The 15674-nt window shown below is 47.1% G+C and overlaps 1 protein-coding gene across 1 annotated transcript in view; it reads right to left on the bottom strand.

Annotated features, from left to right (window-relative positions):
• Positions 1-15674, bottom strand: part of PCSK2 (proprotein convertase subtilisin/kexin type 2) — a 137466-nt gene that overhangs the window by 60613 nt on the left and 61179 nt on the right. The window contains exons 3-4 of the mRNA XM_081189108.1: positions 1437-1550; positions 353-461 (exon numbers count right to left, since the gene is read on the bottom strand). Coding sequence (XP_081045234.1) covers positions 353-461; positions 1437-1550 — 223 coding nt within the window. The remainder of the gene's footprint in view (positions 1-352; positions 462-1436; positions 1551-15674) is intronic.

The following is a 15674-nucleotide window of genomic DNA, read 5'->3' as shown; positions in this document are numbered from 1 at the left end:
TGTGTGTTTGTGTGTATAATTCTTCTAAGTTGCCCTAAAACTGCAGAGCAGATTTAATGACACAATTTCCTCTTTGAAACTCAACTTCCATTTCAGTTCTTCTGGGCAAAACAAAATAAGCTGACAGCTGTTGTACCTGAACTAAAATAGCGCTACCCATGGCACATTTTTGAGAACCATAATTATCCATGAATTGTAACCCAGGAGAGCTTTCTGTAGATGTTCCCTTGGCTGAAGTGAATCTCTTACAAAGTCCTCATTAAAATATCCATGTTTGGAAGTTATGCCTTATTTTTAAATCAGATTTCTCATATGATACACACTGAGAGTCATGATATTTTAGTTCACTTACCATCATCCATAATTCCTATAGTTACACCTTTCCCTGTGTAACCCAGCTCCCACGCTTCAGCTACATTCAGATCAAGTCCAGGAGTCCCATCTGCTTGCCCAGTGTTGATCTAATGCATAAAAAAATTACAAAAAAAGAAAGCACAAGAGAATTATTTGCTTGGCACAAAAGAGACTGTTTACATCCACTGAGAGTCTACTTGATCCATCTGCCACAGGCTAGCCTTCATTTGCTTGGGAAGGAGGCACTAAATCCAGGAATGCTGGCAATAAAATAAGAGAAGGTTTTTAAAAAAGATTTGGATGCAATGGGGCTGATGCATTTCATTGCTCAGTCAGAACCAGAGGTTTGCTCTAAAATCTGGCTTGAGTGACAGATCACAGCCTGTGATCATGCAATAATGAAAATGATTATGCCTCTGAACATGTCAAAGGTTAACTTATATCAAGCCAGACCATTGGCCTATTTAACTCAGTAAGGGACCCCTGGATGGTTAAGTCCAGTCAAAGGTGACTATGGGGTCGTGGCACTCGTCTCTGCTTTCAGGCCAAGGGAGCCGGCGTTTGTCCACAGACAGCTTTCCGGGTCATATGGCCAGCATGACTAAACTGCTTCTGGCACAACAAAGCACCGTGATGGAGGCCAGAGTGCACGGAAACACCGTTTACCTTCCCACCGGAGCGGTACCTATTTATCTACTTGCACTGATGTGCTTTCGAACTGCTAGGTTGGCAGGAGCTGGGACAGAGCAACAGGAGCTCACCCCATCACAGGGGTCTGAACCATTGACCTTCCGATCAGCAAGCCCAAGAGGCTCAGTGGTTTAGACCACAGCACCACCCACATCTCTATATTGTTTACATTAACTGACAGCAGCTCTGCGGGGCTATCTCTGTCTATGCAGGGCTGTCGTTAGCGAATCGTCCAATCAAAAGAGCTTAACTTTAGCCTCATCGTGTCAAAAAATAATTGGAAATGATAGAGTGTGTTTGCTATATTCTTCCATACCAAGACATGCTTGAGGACTCCAGAAATCTGAAATTGCTTTCCTGGTGGAGAGGGATGGAAGTTCACGGTTGCTTACCAAGTACCACTGCTTTGTAAATAAAGGATCATTCATGTTGATGTCTATTTCATTGATATCTCTGTAGCCTCTCTTCCTCCTCCCAAAGCCTTCTTGCTGCACAGCCTTCTTCACCTGCAACAGTAATTGTATTAAAAGGTTATTACCATATCATTGGTATTTGTGAAACAAGAAGGGTATTGCCTTGTTGCTTACCATCTTATACATTTTTTTAGTATGGGGAGGGACCTAAACACAGGAGCAGAGATGGAGAAAGAGCAGCTCTCTTCCCCGGGTCTAAGCTGCACCTGGGAGATGTGTGGAAGGTAGCTACCTCAGCACTGACCCAATTCTACTAGGGCGCAGTTCCATTCATGGATCAGGCCTGACCTGGGGGCATAAGCGGCAGAGTAGAGGAACTGTGGCAACAGCATTGCCACACCTCTCCTCTGCTGGGCTCCAGCACGCAAGTAGGCGATGACAGCTTCTGCGGGGAGATCCTCCTCACACTGCTGGCTATGCCAGCGGCTCCTGCAGATGGTAGACCAGAGTTGCTGGCTTGGGCACATCACTGGGGGCTGCACTGCAGCAGTGGCAGCCTCTCCTCTCCCGCCCACTGTCCTGCAGCTGCTACAAGCTGCAAAAGGGTGGAGGCCAGCAGTGGTGGCCATGAAGAGGCTCGGCCAGTTCATCGTCCTCCCAGAGCTCAGCAGCGGTTCTGGAGGGGGGGAGCAGGACAATCCCAGATCCAGAGAGAAGCCAGGAATGCTTCTGTGAATCTGAGATGTCCCAGTAAAATCAGGGCAGTCAGGGATCTGGTCTTTCAGTTTTCTGTTCTGGAGTTATCTCAATGAGTATTGGTGTCCAGTTTCATTCTGCTACTGATCAACATCCATCCATTCCCAATACATTTTTTTAAAAAATATTTTATTCAGATTTCAAACATAAAATAGAAAATCACATAGCAAACACACAAAATCCCTTCACCAAAGAAATAACAAACGAAAAAAGTACAATTATACCAACAAACAATACAGAAAAAGTAGAAAAGAAAAGAAAAGAAAAAAAACACAACTCTTCATAACATTTTTGTATGACTAACTGGACTTCCTCACATCTCCCTACCCTGCATTCTCTGTAATAAAAATGCCAGCAAATTATTACCTTGTTTCATTTCTTATTTTATACCTCTCAAATGTTATACTTCTAGACTTAAAGTAATTTTTATCAATTAGTTGTAACTTAAATCATCCATTCCCAATACAGTGGTACCTCAGGTTACATACGCTTCAGGTTACAGACTCCGCTAACCCAGAAATAGTGCTTCAGGTTAAGAACTTTGCTTCAGGATGAAGAACAGAAATTGGGCTCCGGCGGTGCGGCAGCAGCAGGAGGCCCCATTAGCTAAAGTGGTGCTTCATGTTAAGAACAGTTTCAGGTTAAGTACGGACCTCTGGAACGAATTAAGTACTTAACCTGAGGTACCACTGTACCCCCTTCAGGAAGTCAGATTCACACATATTATACCAGTTACACCGTTAAATGCTTAGCTTCTGCACGCACACGTTTTTGCCCTTCCTCTGTGTTTGAAGCACAGGTGGGCTACCATCAGCTCATCAATCCTGGTGTTCAAACACAGGGAGCGAGTGGGAGCAATTCTGGGTAGAAAGGAAACAGTTCCTAGAACAGCAACGGCCATCCTTGTTGTGCTTTGGGATTTCCATATTAAGTGCTCTCAAGCTTCGTGCGTTAATAGTCAGCAGAAGTGGGATGGCATACATAAATGGAGCACCGAATCATTAAGAGGTGATTCATCTACAAGCCCCTGTTTGTGCTCTTTGAGAAAGGGGTACTGTCAGGGAACTGCCATCAGAGCATCAGGTGGTGGAGGGACTCAGGCAGGATGAAAGAGACTCAACTGCTGAAGCAGGGACCAGCAGGGGGAGGAGTGATTCTCTGAGGGAATGTGAGCAGGAGGGAGGGCTCAGGGACGCTTCCAGCGAAAACAGTGGGGAGGTATCTGAGTCTCACATAGGGAGACCCATACCTCGCAGGAAACTGTCACGCCGTGAGTCCAGGAGACGCGTTTCCGTTAAGGAACTTCTTTGCTGGAAACGCTTCCGCAGGCAGCCACTGTCGGACTCTACTAGTGACTAGAGCAGACATGTCTGAGGAGCTCCGTCACACACGGAGGTTTGTGGGGGCGCACAAACTCTGAGGGAGCACGTTTTCACGCACAAGCAGCTAATCAAACCCTCACAGCAGTCCGACAGTCTTTGTACGCTGCCTGTGCAAGAGAAGGCATCATGAGCGAACCAACCGGAACCGGAGGAGCAGGGGCTGGAGCTGGTCCAAGCTTGGAAGATAGATACCGAGCGTTGGAGGTTCAACTGGCCCTGCAGACGGCGAGGCTGGAGGAGAGAAGGGCTCAGGATGCAGACAAGAAGGGGAGAGCCACTCAATTCCCCAGAAAGGTACCAGGATTGGTGCAGAAATTTGGGGGGGACCCCAAGGACTACCATGCTTTTAGGACAGAGATGCAATATGCCCTTAATGTGCAGTTCGATGAGTTCCCTGATGAGGAATCGCGAGTTGCTTTTGTAATTGGGCATCTTGAGAAAGGGGCTAGAGACTGGGTTCGACCCCTAATGGCAACGCACAATGACATACTAAAGGACACAATGAAGTTCTTTCGTGCAATGGATATCATGTTTTCCAGCGATATTGAGGAAGGGGTGGTGCGCAGACAGCTAATGGCTTGTAAGCAGGGGAGTCGATCTGTCCGTGAATATTGGACTGAGTTTACCATGCTGATTCACAGACTGAGTTGGGATTTATCGGCGGCACCCGTTCAAATGCTATTTGAAGAAGGTCTTTCTTCGGGGGTGAAAGACGAGCTGGCACGAAGCCCCAGGGCGGAGTCTATGGATCAGCTGACCAAATCTGCGCTGACCATAGGAGCGCGGCAGGAGGCAAGAGCCTTGGAGAGGCGGGAAGGGAGAGGGGAACGTTGGAAGGAGTTCCGCATTCCAGACATTCCTGAGCCAGCTTTCCCGCCGGCAGAGCCGATGGAAATCGGAACAGCGCGCGCGCGCGCATTTTCTAAAACCAGCGAGGGAGCTAAGAAGGAGGGAAAGGGCCCCCGGAAATGCTATCTCTGCCAACAGCCAGGCCACTTTGCCAGAGTCTGCCCCCAGAGGAAGGAATGGCAAGGGATGGTGGGAGCTGTTGAGGGGGGAGAAGAAGGGGGAGCGGAGCAGGTAAAAGCCAACGCCTGGTTGCCACAATTGGGGCACTGCAGCCAGGCCAAAGAGCAGTGAAAGTGCCCGTGCCAGAAGCTCCTCGACCTGCTCTAGTGATTGAAGTGTCGCTAGAGCTGCAGAATGGGCACCCCCTAAAAATAAAGGCGCTATTGGACTCAGGCAGCTCCTGCAATTTTATGAGCAAGGAGTTTGCTGCTGAACACCAGATACAGACCATCCCTTTAAGCAACCCCCTGCAGGTGACCACGATTGATGGCAGGGAGTTGTTGGGAGGAGGAGTCCGCTTGCAGACTGTCCCAATGATAATGAGGGTGGCAAGGCACACAGAACTGATAGCGTTTAATGTGGCCACCCTGGGAGGCGCTCCCATTATTTTGGGAATGAGCTGGCTAGCTCTACATGATCCGCTGGTTGGCTGGCATCAAAGAGTGGTGTCCTTTGGTTCAGCACATTGCCTAGAACACTGCAAAGGGGAGAAGGGTTCAGTAGGGGCCCAAGCCACCCTAGCAGGGACTGAAGTAATGGGGAAGGTGAAGGTACCACCACAGTATGCAGATCTCAGCGACGTGTTCAGTGAGAAGGAAGCTGACCAACTACCACCTCATAGACCCTTTGATTGTCAGATCAATTTACTCCCTGGAGCACAGCTTCCCGTGGGCAAGTTGTATGCCATGTCAGACAGGGAAATGCAGGAGTTGCGAGGGTTCATTGACAAGAACCTGAAGAGAGGCTTCATCAGAGAGTCCAAAGCAGCAGGGGGGAGCCCAGTGTTCTTTGTGGACAAAAAAAATGCGGACAAGCCGAGACTTGTATGTGATTTTAGGCGGCTGAATGCAGTGACTGAACCGGTGGCGTTCCCTATGCCCAGAATTGATGATATTTTGACCATGGTGAGGAAGGGAAAGATTTTCACAAAGCTGGATCTAAGGGGGGCGTACAACCTGATACGCATAAGGAAAGGGGATGAATGGAAAACCACCATGTTTACCCCTTTGGGGGCGTTTGAATACCTCGTTATGCCATTTGGATTACAAGCAGGCTCCGCGTGTTTTCAATCTTTTATGAACCACGTGCTGGGCCCTTTGCTCTACAAGAATTGCGTTGCCTTTCTAGATGATGTGTTGGTGTATTCTGAGAATGAGGAGCAACATGTGAGAGACGTCAGAGAAGTGTTGAGCAGACTGCAAGCCAACAGGCTGTGGGTCAAACTGGAGAAGTGTCGGTTCCATACCAAGGAGGTGGAATTCCTGGGGTACCGCCTGTCAGACAAGGGATTGGCCATGGATCCCGGCAAGGTACAGGCAGTGCTGGAATGGAAAACACCCAAAACCAAGAAGGATGTGCAGAGGTTCCTAGGGTTTGGAAACTTTTATCGTAAGTTCATCCGCAACTTCGCCCATCTGACGGCGCCCATCACTGACTGTCTCAGCAGTAAGAAGAAGTTTGTATGGACGGCGGAGGCGGAGCGAGCGTTTGAGGAACTGAAAAGGGCCTTCGCCTCTGAAGAACAACTTCTGCATGTGGATTTACGAAAGAAGCTAAGGGTTGAAACAGACGCATCTGACAGAGCCATAGGGGCGGTGCTTCTTCTGCAGCCGGGGAAGGAGGAGTCGGAGTGGCGTCCGTGTGCCTTCTTCTCGCGGAAGCTGAACAAATCCGAGAGGAACTACACGGTGTACGACCGAGAACTGCTTGCTATTCATGAGGCGTTCCGGAGATGGAGGCATCTGCTAGTTGGTGCACAACATAAAGTGCAAGTGTGCACGGACCATAAAAATCTAGAGTACTGGAGAACGGCGCGAGTGCTCAACCAAAGGCAGTTGAGATGGGCCCAAGAGTTCTCCAAATTTAACTTTGAGATTTGTTATGTGCCAGGCCCAGAGAATGTTAGGGCGGACGCTCTCTCACGCAAACCTGAATATTTGGAGGGGGAGGGAGCACCCGAAGAAACCCATATCATTCCAGAGGACCGCTGGGTGTGTGGGGCGACTTTGGTGGGGCAAAGGGAATTGGTAGAGGGTACGGTGCAGGATGCATACGCCCAGGGGAAACTCAGGGATCTCAGAGGGGAGGAAGACAAACCCGGTGGTTTTGAGGAGAGAAATGGGGCATTGTATTATAAGGGAGCGTTATATATACCTGAAGGGGAATTGAGGGAGAAAGTACTCAAGCAGCTGCACGATAGCCCCACAGCAGGGCACTTTGGGCAACACAAAACCATGTGGCTGGTTACCAGGGAATTTTGGTGGCCCAAGGTCAGGGAAGATGTGCGGGAGTATGTGAGAGGGTGTGAACAATGCCAAAGAGCCAAGGGGGAGAGGCAGGCGCCGGCTGGTTTATTAGAACCACTGCCCACACCTGAGAGACCGTGGGAAGCAGTGGCAATAGATTTCATGACTGATCTGCCAAGGTCTAGAGGGAAAACAGCCATCATGGTTGTAGTAGACCTGTTAACTAAAATGGCCCACTTCATAGCCTGCTCACATGCGGTTACAGCAGAAGAAACCGCCAAATTGTTTGTAGAGAATGTGTTTAGGTTGCATGGCGCCCCCTTGAGGGTGGTTTCAGACCGAGGGAAACAATTTACTTCCAGGTTCTGGAGGAAGCTCATGAGCTTACTGCATGTAGAGGTTAATTTCTCGACGGCCCGTCATCCTGAAACCAACGGGCAGGCGGAAAGAGCAAATGGGGTTCTCCAACAATATTTGAGGTGTTATGTTAATGACAGAGAGAATGATTGGGTGGAGAAGCTGGCGTTGGCAGAATTTGCCTACAACAATGCAGAGAACGTGTCCACGGGGATGAGCCCCTTTTTGGCTAATCACGGGTGCCATCCCAGAGCCTTCCCAGGGGGGGAGGGGGAGAACTGGAGCGTTCCAGCTGCAGAACAGTTCGTGGAAGAAATGGAAGCGATCCATCGCCAGCTCCAACTCAACTTAAACAGGGCTAAGGAGGAATATAAGAGGCAAGCAGACAAAAACAGAAGGGAAGGTGAAAGCATCAGGGTGGGGGACCAGGTGTGGCTGTCAACCCAAGGGTTGCCATTCAAAGGAGGTTGTAAGAAATTAAGACCCAAAAGGCTGGGTCCGTTTGAAGTCATACAGCAGGTCAATCCAGTGGCTTTCAGGCTCCGGTTACCGAACCACATGAAGCTGCACCCAGTTTTTCACAGGTCGTTGCTGTCACCGTATAGAGGAGACAGTGAGGGGAGGGTCACTAGGGGACCAGCAATGGAGGAGAAGGAACACAGCTACCATGTAGCGGAGATCCTCGATTCCAGGTGGAAGGGAGATCAAGTAGAGTATTTGGTAATGTGGGAAGGGGAACCGGAGTCGGAAAACACCTGGGTTAGGGCAGAGGATGTCAATGACGAGGTTTTAATAGAGACTTTTCATCAGAGGTTCCCACGTAAACCTCAGCCTGTAGCGAGGTTCCGAAGGGAATACTTTGCCACCACCGACGAGGAAGAGGAGTTGGAGGGGTTCCCAGATTCTGAAGAGGAGGAGGATTCAGCTGGCCAGGACGACGATCGATGGAGAGAATTGTTCGAGACGTCAGAAGATGAGGAAGATTCGTTTCGGGGTTTTAGCCCTTCACCTCCCAGGGGGGAGGAATTGGGAGGGGGTGAGGGGGGCCCTGGAGGGGAAGTGGATGTCAGGGAACTGCCATCAGAGCATCAGGTGGTGGAGGGACTCAGGCAGGATGAAAGAGACTCAACTGCTGAAGCAGGGACCAGCAGGGGGAGGAGTGATTCTCTGAGGGAATGTGAGCAGGAGGGAGGGCTCAGGGACGCTTCCAGCGAAAACAGTGGGGAGGTATCTGAGTCTCACATAGGGAGACCCATACCTCGCAGGAAACTGTCACGCCGTGAGTCCAGGAGACGCGTTTCCGTTAAGGAACTTCTTTGCTGGAAACGCTTCCGCAGGCAGCCACTGTCGGACTCTACTAGTGACTAGAGCAGACATGTCTGAGGAGCTCCGTCACACACGGAGGTTTGTGGGGGCGCACAAACTCTGAGGGAGCACGTTTTCACGCACAAGCAGCTAATCAAACCCTCACAGGTACCCAATTGAATTAAAACTGGAAAACCTACAGCTGGCAAAAGAGAACACGGTATTTTCAGAGCACCTAATTAACCAGCGGAACATTACTATGTCACAAGGCTTTATTGAGGTGGAGCGCTAAGAAGGATTCGGAAAAAGGATTAAAGCTTAACATGAATGAGGATTTTATGACTATGGTGAACAAGGTATAGAGAGAATGAAAGTGCAGCTGCCAGGATGGGCAGAAGCCAACTGTGGATGGTTTTAAAACTATATCAGCTTCCTAAGGTAAGCGATGAAGTTAATGCTCATGACTTTTGTGTCCATAGTGTATTCATTCTGAATTCTTTCTCACCTGGCCCCCAAGGAGTTAATGCACACAAAAAAGGGAACGTCTTTAACAGTGCATAAGCCATGACAATGCACAGTTGACAAAACTCGAGTTGAGCTTTATCTCTGATGGTGCAAGATTGTCCCCCCCCACACACACACACAATGGAATGTCCGGTGGGCCACAAATTCCCAATAAGATTTGTGTCTGTTGGCATCTATCCATTTATCTGGTGCCCTGAAGATTATTGAGCAGTACAACTCCCGTCATCCCTGACTAGCCACGCTGGGTGAGGTTGATGAGAGTTGTAGTACTTGGGGAAGGCTACCTTCCTATTAGGGACGCGGGTGGCGCTGTGGGTAAAACATCAGTGCCTAGCACTTGCTGATCGCAAGGTCGGCGGTTCAAATCCCCGTGGCAGGGTGAGCTCCCATCGTTCGGTCCCAGCTCCTGCCCACCTAGCAGTTCGAAAGCACCCCTAAGTGCAAGTAGATAAATAGGTACCGCTTTATAGCGGGAAGGTAAATGGCGTTTCCGTGTGCGGCGCTGGTGCTGGCTCACCAGATGCCGCTTAGTCACGCTGGCCACGTGACCCGGAAGTGTCTCCGGCCAGCGCTGGCTCCCGGCCTCTTGAGCGAGATGAGCGCGCAACCCTAGAGTCGGACACGACTGGCCCGTAACGGGCAGGGGTACCTTTACCTTTACCTTCCTATTAAATGGAAAATCTTCAAAACAATGAGGCCATCCAATTCCCTGGCAGGCTTTCAAGGATAGCAACAGAGCTGGTTTAATATCTGGGAATTGGTTTTATTGTCTTTCAGACACTTGCCTTACCGCTTGCATTTTTGTTCTTCTTTTCCAATTATGTTCTATTATTGTTGCTGCTGCCACTGCTTTAAATATTGTTAGCCAGGTGGCAGGATGCATTCATAAATAAATAAATTAAAATTATGCAATGAGATTGGCTCTGTAATTTGAGTTGAATCCTTACAGTGTCGGGGGGGGAGGGGAGTCTCATACTGTACACATGGGCTATCTTAGAAAGTGAGGAGAAAAATGCCTTAGGGATGTAGCCAGTGGAAGGATCTCTTAAGGTATTGGCTCCACTAGGAACTAGTTCTGTCTCTGTGGACTCAGCTATACAGCTGCAAATAAAACATTTTAGGTGTGTTGTAAAGTGCAATATACAAATGTGACACTAGATGGCAATGGTGAGCTATGGGAAATTCAATATATTTTTCAAAACGTTTTTTTAAAAAAGCATTTTCACAGCATTTTTATATGTGTGTAGATTCGACCTGTATGTATTGTTTCATATTTACAAGGCATGAATTACTGTGAACAAATAAATCAACAGAACAGAACTCAAAAGCATACTTCAAAGGAATTATGGGGTTGTGTTGACCTTCAAGTGGTTGTACACTTGCAAAATCCTACTGACAATGCAGAGCTTAGGGCAAGATTTGCTTTGGTTGTCTTGCTAACCCTATACTTCATTTGATGTATATGGTTTGCAGATCAGAAAAATGAAACTAGGAAAACATTGCTAAGTAAGTGAGACCTGTCTATCACCCAAAACATATGCCTCTGCCCTTGGGGAATTTTCAACAAAGCATTGGTTACATTAATCATTAAGTACTGCTATAGCTCCTGGGACTCCATGGACTTCTTGCAGTCCATTGGACTCTCAAGAGTCTCCTATGGTGCTAGAGGAGACTCTTGAGAGTCCCATGGACCGCAAGAAGATCAAACCTATCCATTCTAAAGGAAATCAGCCCTGAGTGCTCACTGGAAGGACAGATCCTGAAGCTGAGGCTCCAATACTTTGGCCACATCATGAGAAGAGAAGACTCCCTGGGAAAGACCCTGATGTTGGGAAAGATTAAACAACAACAACAACATAGCTCCTGGGATAATATCCTCCATTAGACTCGGCATTTTCTGATATTCCAGGGTGATATATGGATATTTCATCAAAAGACAAGAGATGTTTTCTTGATAGCTGGGAATCTCCCTCTAGCTTTTGGGCTGTGAAACCCGCTATGATCCTGGAGAAACTGACAATTGGTAGGAGTGGGCTGAGAAACAGCACAGGTCCAGTTTGCAATATGAATTTAAAGAGAACCAAACAGGGGGAAGCAAGAGTTGTGGGTTGGTTAAAGCATCTCCAGATTTACTTGCTCTCCTTGGGACACAATTCAGGATTGTTTGTTTGTTTGTTTTATTTGAATTTATATACTTCCCAAGGAACCAGAAAGACCAAAACTTCAACAAAGAATGGGGAAATTTTATAATTTATTTTGGAGACCATTTTAAGCAAGATGAAAATGCTAGCAGGATTGCGATAACACTTGTAACATAGCAGGAACTATGGAGGCAATGGAGTTATATAAAACATGGACTATTGAAAAAGATGCAGCAGGAAAGATTTGATAATGGTACCCTTTGGGGGTGGCAAGGGGGAAGTCCAGAGATTCAGAGGAATCTCTTAACTGTTGATTTGTATGGTTGTATTGTTATATTTTTGTATAGGTAAAGGTAAAGGGACCTCTGACCATTAGGTCCAGTCGTGACCGACTCTGGGGTTGCGGTGCTCATCTCGCTTTATTGGCCGAGGGAGCCAGCGTACAGCTTCCGGGTCATGTGGCCAGCATGACTAAGCCACTTCCGGCAAACCAGAGCAGCACACGGAAATGCCGTTTACCTTCCCACCGGAGCGGTACCTATTTATCTACTTGCACTTTTGACATGCTTTCGAACTGCTAGGTTGGCAGGAGCAGGGACCAAGCAATGCGAGCTCACACCGTCGTGGGGATTCGAACTGCCGACCTTCTGATTGGCAAGTCCAAGGCTCAGTGGTTTAACCCACAGCGCCACCCGCGTCCCGTATAATTTTGTATATGTAAAAGCAAATAAAAAATAATTCTCTCTCTCTCTCCCTTCATCCAAAGATCAAAGGGAAAGGTTTATGGCAGAAAAATGCAAAATGAAAACAAAACAAAACAAAATAGAAAAACTAATAGCCTGAGCAAACACCTTGATGGTTAAGAGCAGTTCCATAATAGGACCAGATTCTTAGAGGCGTGATGGGCTCTCACTTACGGGAGATCTTCAAGCAAAGAATGCACCAGGGACGGATTTCCAGCATCAAACAGGGGGTTGGACCAGACGAATGTTTGTTAAGCAGGAGAATGGACTCTAGTGTTGTTATGTACTGAGTTGAATAGGATCCAAAAGGCAGCAGTCTGATTGGTCCTAGAACAATAGGATCCAAAATGCAGCAGCCTATTGGTCCTAGAACAATAGAATTCAGAATGCAGCAGTCTGATTGGTCCTAGAACAATGCAGCAATATGATTGGTCTGCAGGAGCCACCCAATCCGGCTCCAGATGGAAGTGAATCCACAACCTGATTGGCCTACAGGAGAATTCCGGAATTAGCCAATCATGTGGGGCCCATTGTGTAAATAATGTATATAAAGCAGATACTTTGAGGGGGCTTTCATCCCTCCTCACCACTATGAGCTGAATAAAGAGCATGAAATCCACTCTCGACTATTCTCACATCAACCCTGTCAGGTGAGTTGTTTTACAACATAGCAGCTGACTTCAGATCAGCCGAGTTTGAATGTGAGCCCTGATCAAAGGCCAGTACACTTCCTAGGTTATCGACAAGGTTCCGTTAAGAAGAGGACACTTCTATGGTACACAGACAATGAGAAATAGCAAAGTGATTTGCAAGAATGCGGGGGGGGGGGATCCTTAAGGCAACAGCAAACAATACTACTTTTTAAACACAGTCGTAAAATTCAAGATGCAATGGACATTGCATACTTGTGTTTCAGGTCTACACTTAAAACATCATAGATGTATGCCTATTGCTATGCCATTTCTGTTTAATAATGTAATCTAATTCCCAATTGCAGTCCCCCTATTTAGAGCTCTCCCTCTCACCCATGCCTAGATCATTAACAAACGCCTTGCTGTGACTCCATTAGAGAAAGGCTCCACATACTTCAGAAGATAGCCTCGTGATTGTAAAATACCAACAAGGAAAAAAATGACACCTAAGTATTGAGTTTTAATATACTTCCACTTAGGCATGGTGCATAAAATAACTGGGATGCTAATAAACCAGCAGGACAGTGAGGCAGAACAAATTAACAAATTCATCTATCGACTTCATGACTACTCCGGGGGGGAGCGCAAGCATCATAACATCGTAAACTGAAAGCATGCTGTGCGCTCCAAGGAATGGCAAGAAAATAGCCTCCGCATCTTAATGCAGCAACGTGAGCAGGGCTGATGAGCAGGATTGGCTAAGAGCATCATCCTTGCTGGCTTCAATGTGCTGCACTAGGAAGGATGATTCCTTCCCCACCCCCCACCCTCCTGCCCCCACCCCAGCATTATTCCCTTGGCTATCTTCACCCAAGCTCCAAATCCAAATCCTACTCTTTTATAGGGATCCCCATTGGAACTGTTGCCTGAGATATGTGTGTGATGTGAGCTTGCTTCTACAACATATTTGCATTTGCAGACTTTTTTTTCTTTTTCTTTTTCTCTTTTTTGGCCATAACAGAGATTAATTAATTAATTAATTTGTTTATTTATTGAATTTATATACTGCCTTATACCCAGAGGCCTCAGGGTGGTTCACAGAATAAAATCAAGATATAAAACCAGAAAATACATAATGAAAATAAAAACAACAACCCAATAACACACACCCCTAAAAAAAAGAGACACATTTTAAAAGGGCATAGGATGTCAATCAGATCAACCAAAGACCTGGTTAAAAAGGAATGTTTTTGCCTGGCGCCTAAAGGTTTATAATGAAGGCGCCAGGCAAACTTCCCTGGGGAGAGGATTCCACAGACGGGGAGTCACTGCAGAGAAGGCCTGTTCAAATGTGAGAAATGGGACTCACAGCACTCTCCTGATCTACATCCCTAAACTGGTTTGGGCATTCACGACTCAAAGCTCAAGATGGATTCACTTTCCTAGGCATATCACAATGGGTATCCTGTGAAGAGAGTGCTTGAATACTGTAGCCAGAATAGCACCCTCTGGATATTATAAGACAATTCTCATCATCTCATTGAAAGAGGTGGGTTTGCTTAGTGTGGAGAAGGGATGTTTAAAAGGGAAACATCAAATACCACATACTAATATTACTATGGAAGGAACATCAGCATGCTGAAGGATTTTGTACCTTGGCTGTCCTTTGTAAGATGGGCCCAGGAAGGCAGGAAGGGGAGGAAGATATATTACCCTCTCCAGAGGACATGCTTAATGCTCCCTTGGTGAGTTATCAAGTGACTCTTGTGTCACTAGCCTAAAAAGAACGTCCTTTTCCAAGGCGTGACATCTTATTAGTTTTCCTTTTCCTAAAGTGTAAGCAGAATCACTTCCCTTCACTGTTACAAAACAGTGGGTGGAGTCATAAAGATGCCCAGAAGGGCTGGCTGAAGCATTTAAATTATTCTTCATCTTTTAAATGTTCCCTAAGACTCTCATGGGGCATTACCAGCACAGAATGTAGATGCTGATGAGAAAGTCTTCTTACATCTCCATCTAAATAATAATAATAATAATAATAATAATAATAATAATAATAATTTATTATTTATACCCCGCCCATCTGGCTGAGTTTCCCCAGCCACTCTGGGCGGCTTACATCTCCATCTCCATCTCCATCTCCATCTCTCACTCGCTGAATGATCAAACCAAAGGAGATGGCTATGCCTCTAGAGCCCTAGTGACCAAGGAGCCAGCAGAGGGAGGTGTCACAATGAAGGGCGTGTCACAAGGACCTCCGCAACCTAGCAACCACCAGCACTCAACTGACACTACTCTCAACTGACACTACTAACTTTCCTTACCTGGCTTTTAATCCATGTTCAGCCCCAACACATTTTAAAAGGGCATTGGATGTCAATCAGATCAACCAAAGGCCTGGTTAAAAAGGAACATTTTTGCCTGGCACCTAAAGGTGTATAATGAAGGTGCCAGGTGAACTTCCCTGGGCAGAGCATTCCACAGATAGGGAGCCACTGCAGAAAAGGCCTGTTCTCATGTTGCCACCCTAAGGACCTCACAAGGAGGAAGCACATGAAGAAGGGCCTCAGAAGATGATCTCAGGCTCTGGGTAGGTTCATATGGAAAGAGGCGGTCCTTGAGGTATTGCGGTCCTGAGCCATTTAAGGCTTTATAGGTCAAAACCAGCACTTTGAATTGGGCCCGGAAACTAATTGGTAGCCAGTGCAGTCAGACCAGGATTGGTGTGATGTGCTCAAACCCTCCTGCTCCAGTGAGCAGCCTGGCCATTGAATTCTACAGCACCTGAAGTTTCTGAACCATCTTCAGAGGCAGCCCTATGTATAATGCATTGCAGTAATCTAACCTTGAAGTTACCAGAGCATAGACGACAGTAGTTAGGCTCTCCCTGTACAGATAGGGTTGTAGCTGGGCCACCAGCCGAAGCTGATGGAAGGCATTCCCAGCCACTGAGGCCACCTGAGCCTCTAGCAACAGCAAAGGATCCATAAATATCCCCAAGCTATCCATTAAACTTATTAGTTGCTACCTAAAAGGTCTCTGAGCAACTTACATTTAATGCA

The sequence above is a fragment of the Podarcis bocagei genome (assembly GCF_964188305.1).
Source record: "Podarcis bocagei genome assembly, chromosome: 3".
Classification (NCBI taxonomy): domain Eukaryota; kingdom Metazoa; phylum Chordata; class Lepidosauria; order Squamata; family Lacertidae; genus Podarcis; species Podarcis bocagei.
The sequence above is the reverse complement of the archived record's forward strand: the minus strand, read 5'-3'. Positions and strand labels throughout refer to the sequence as shown.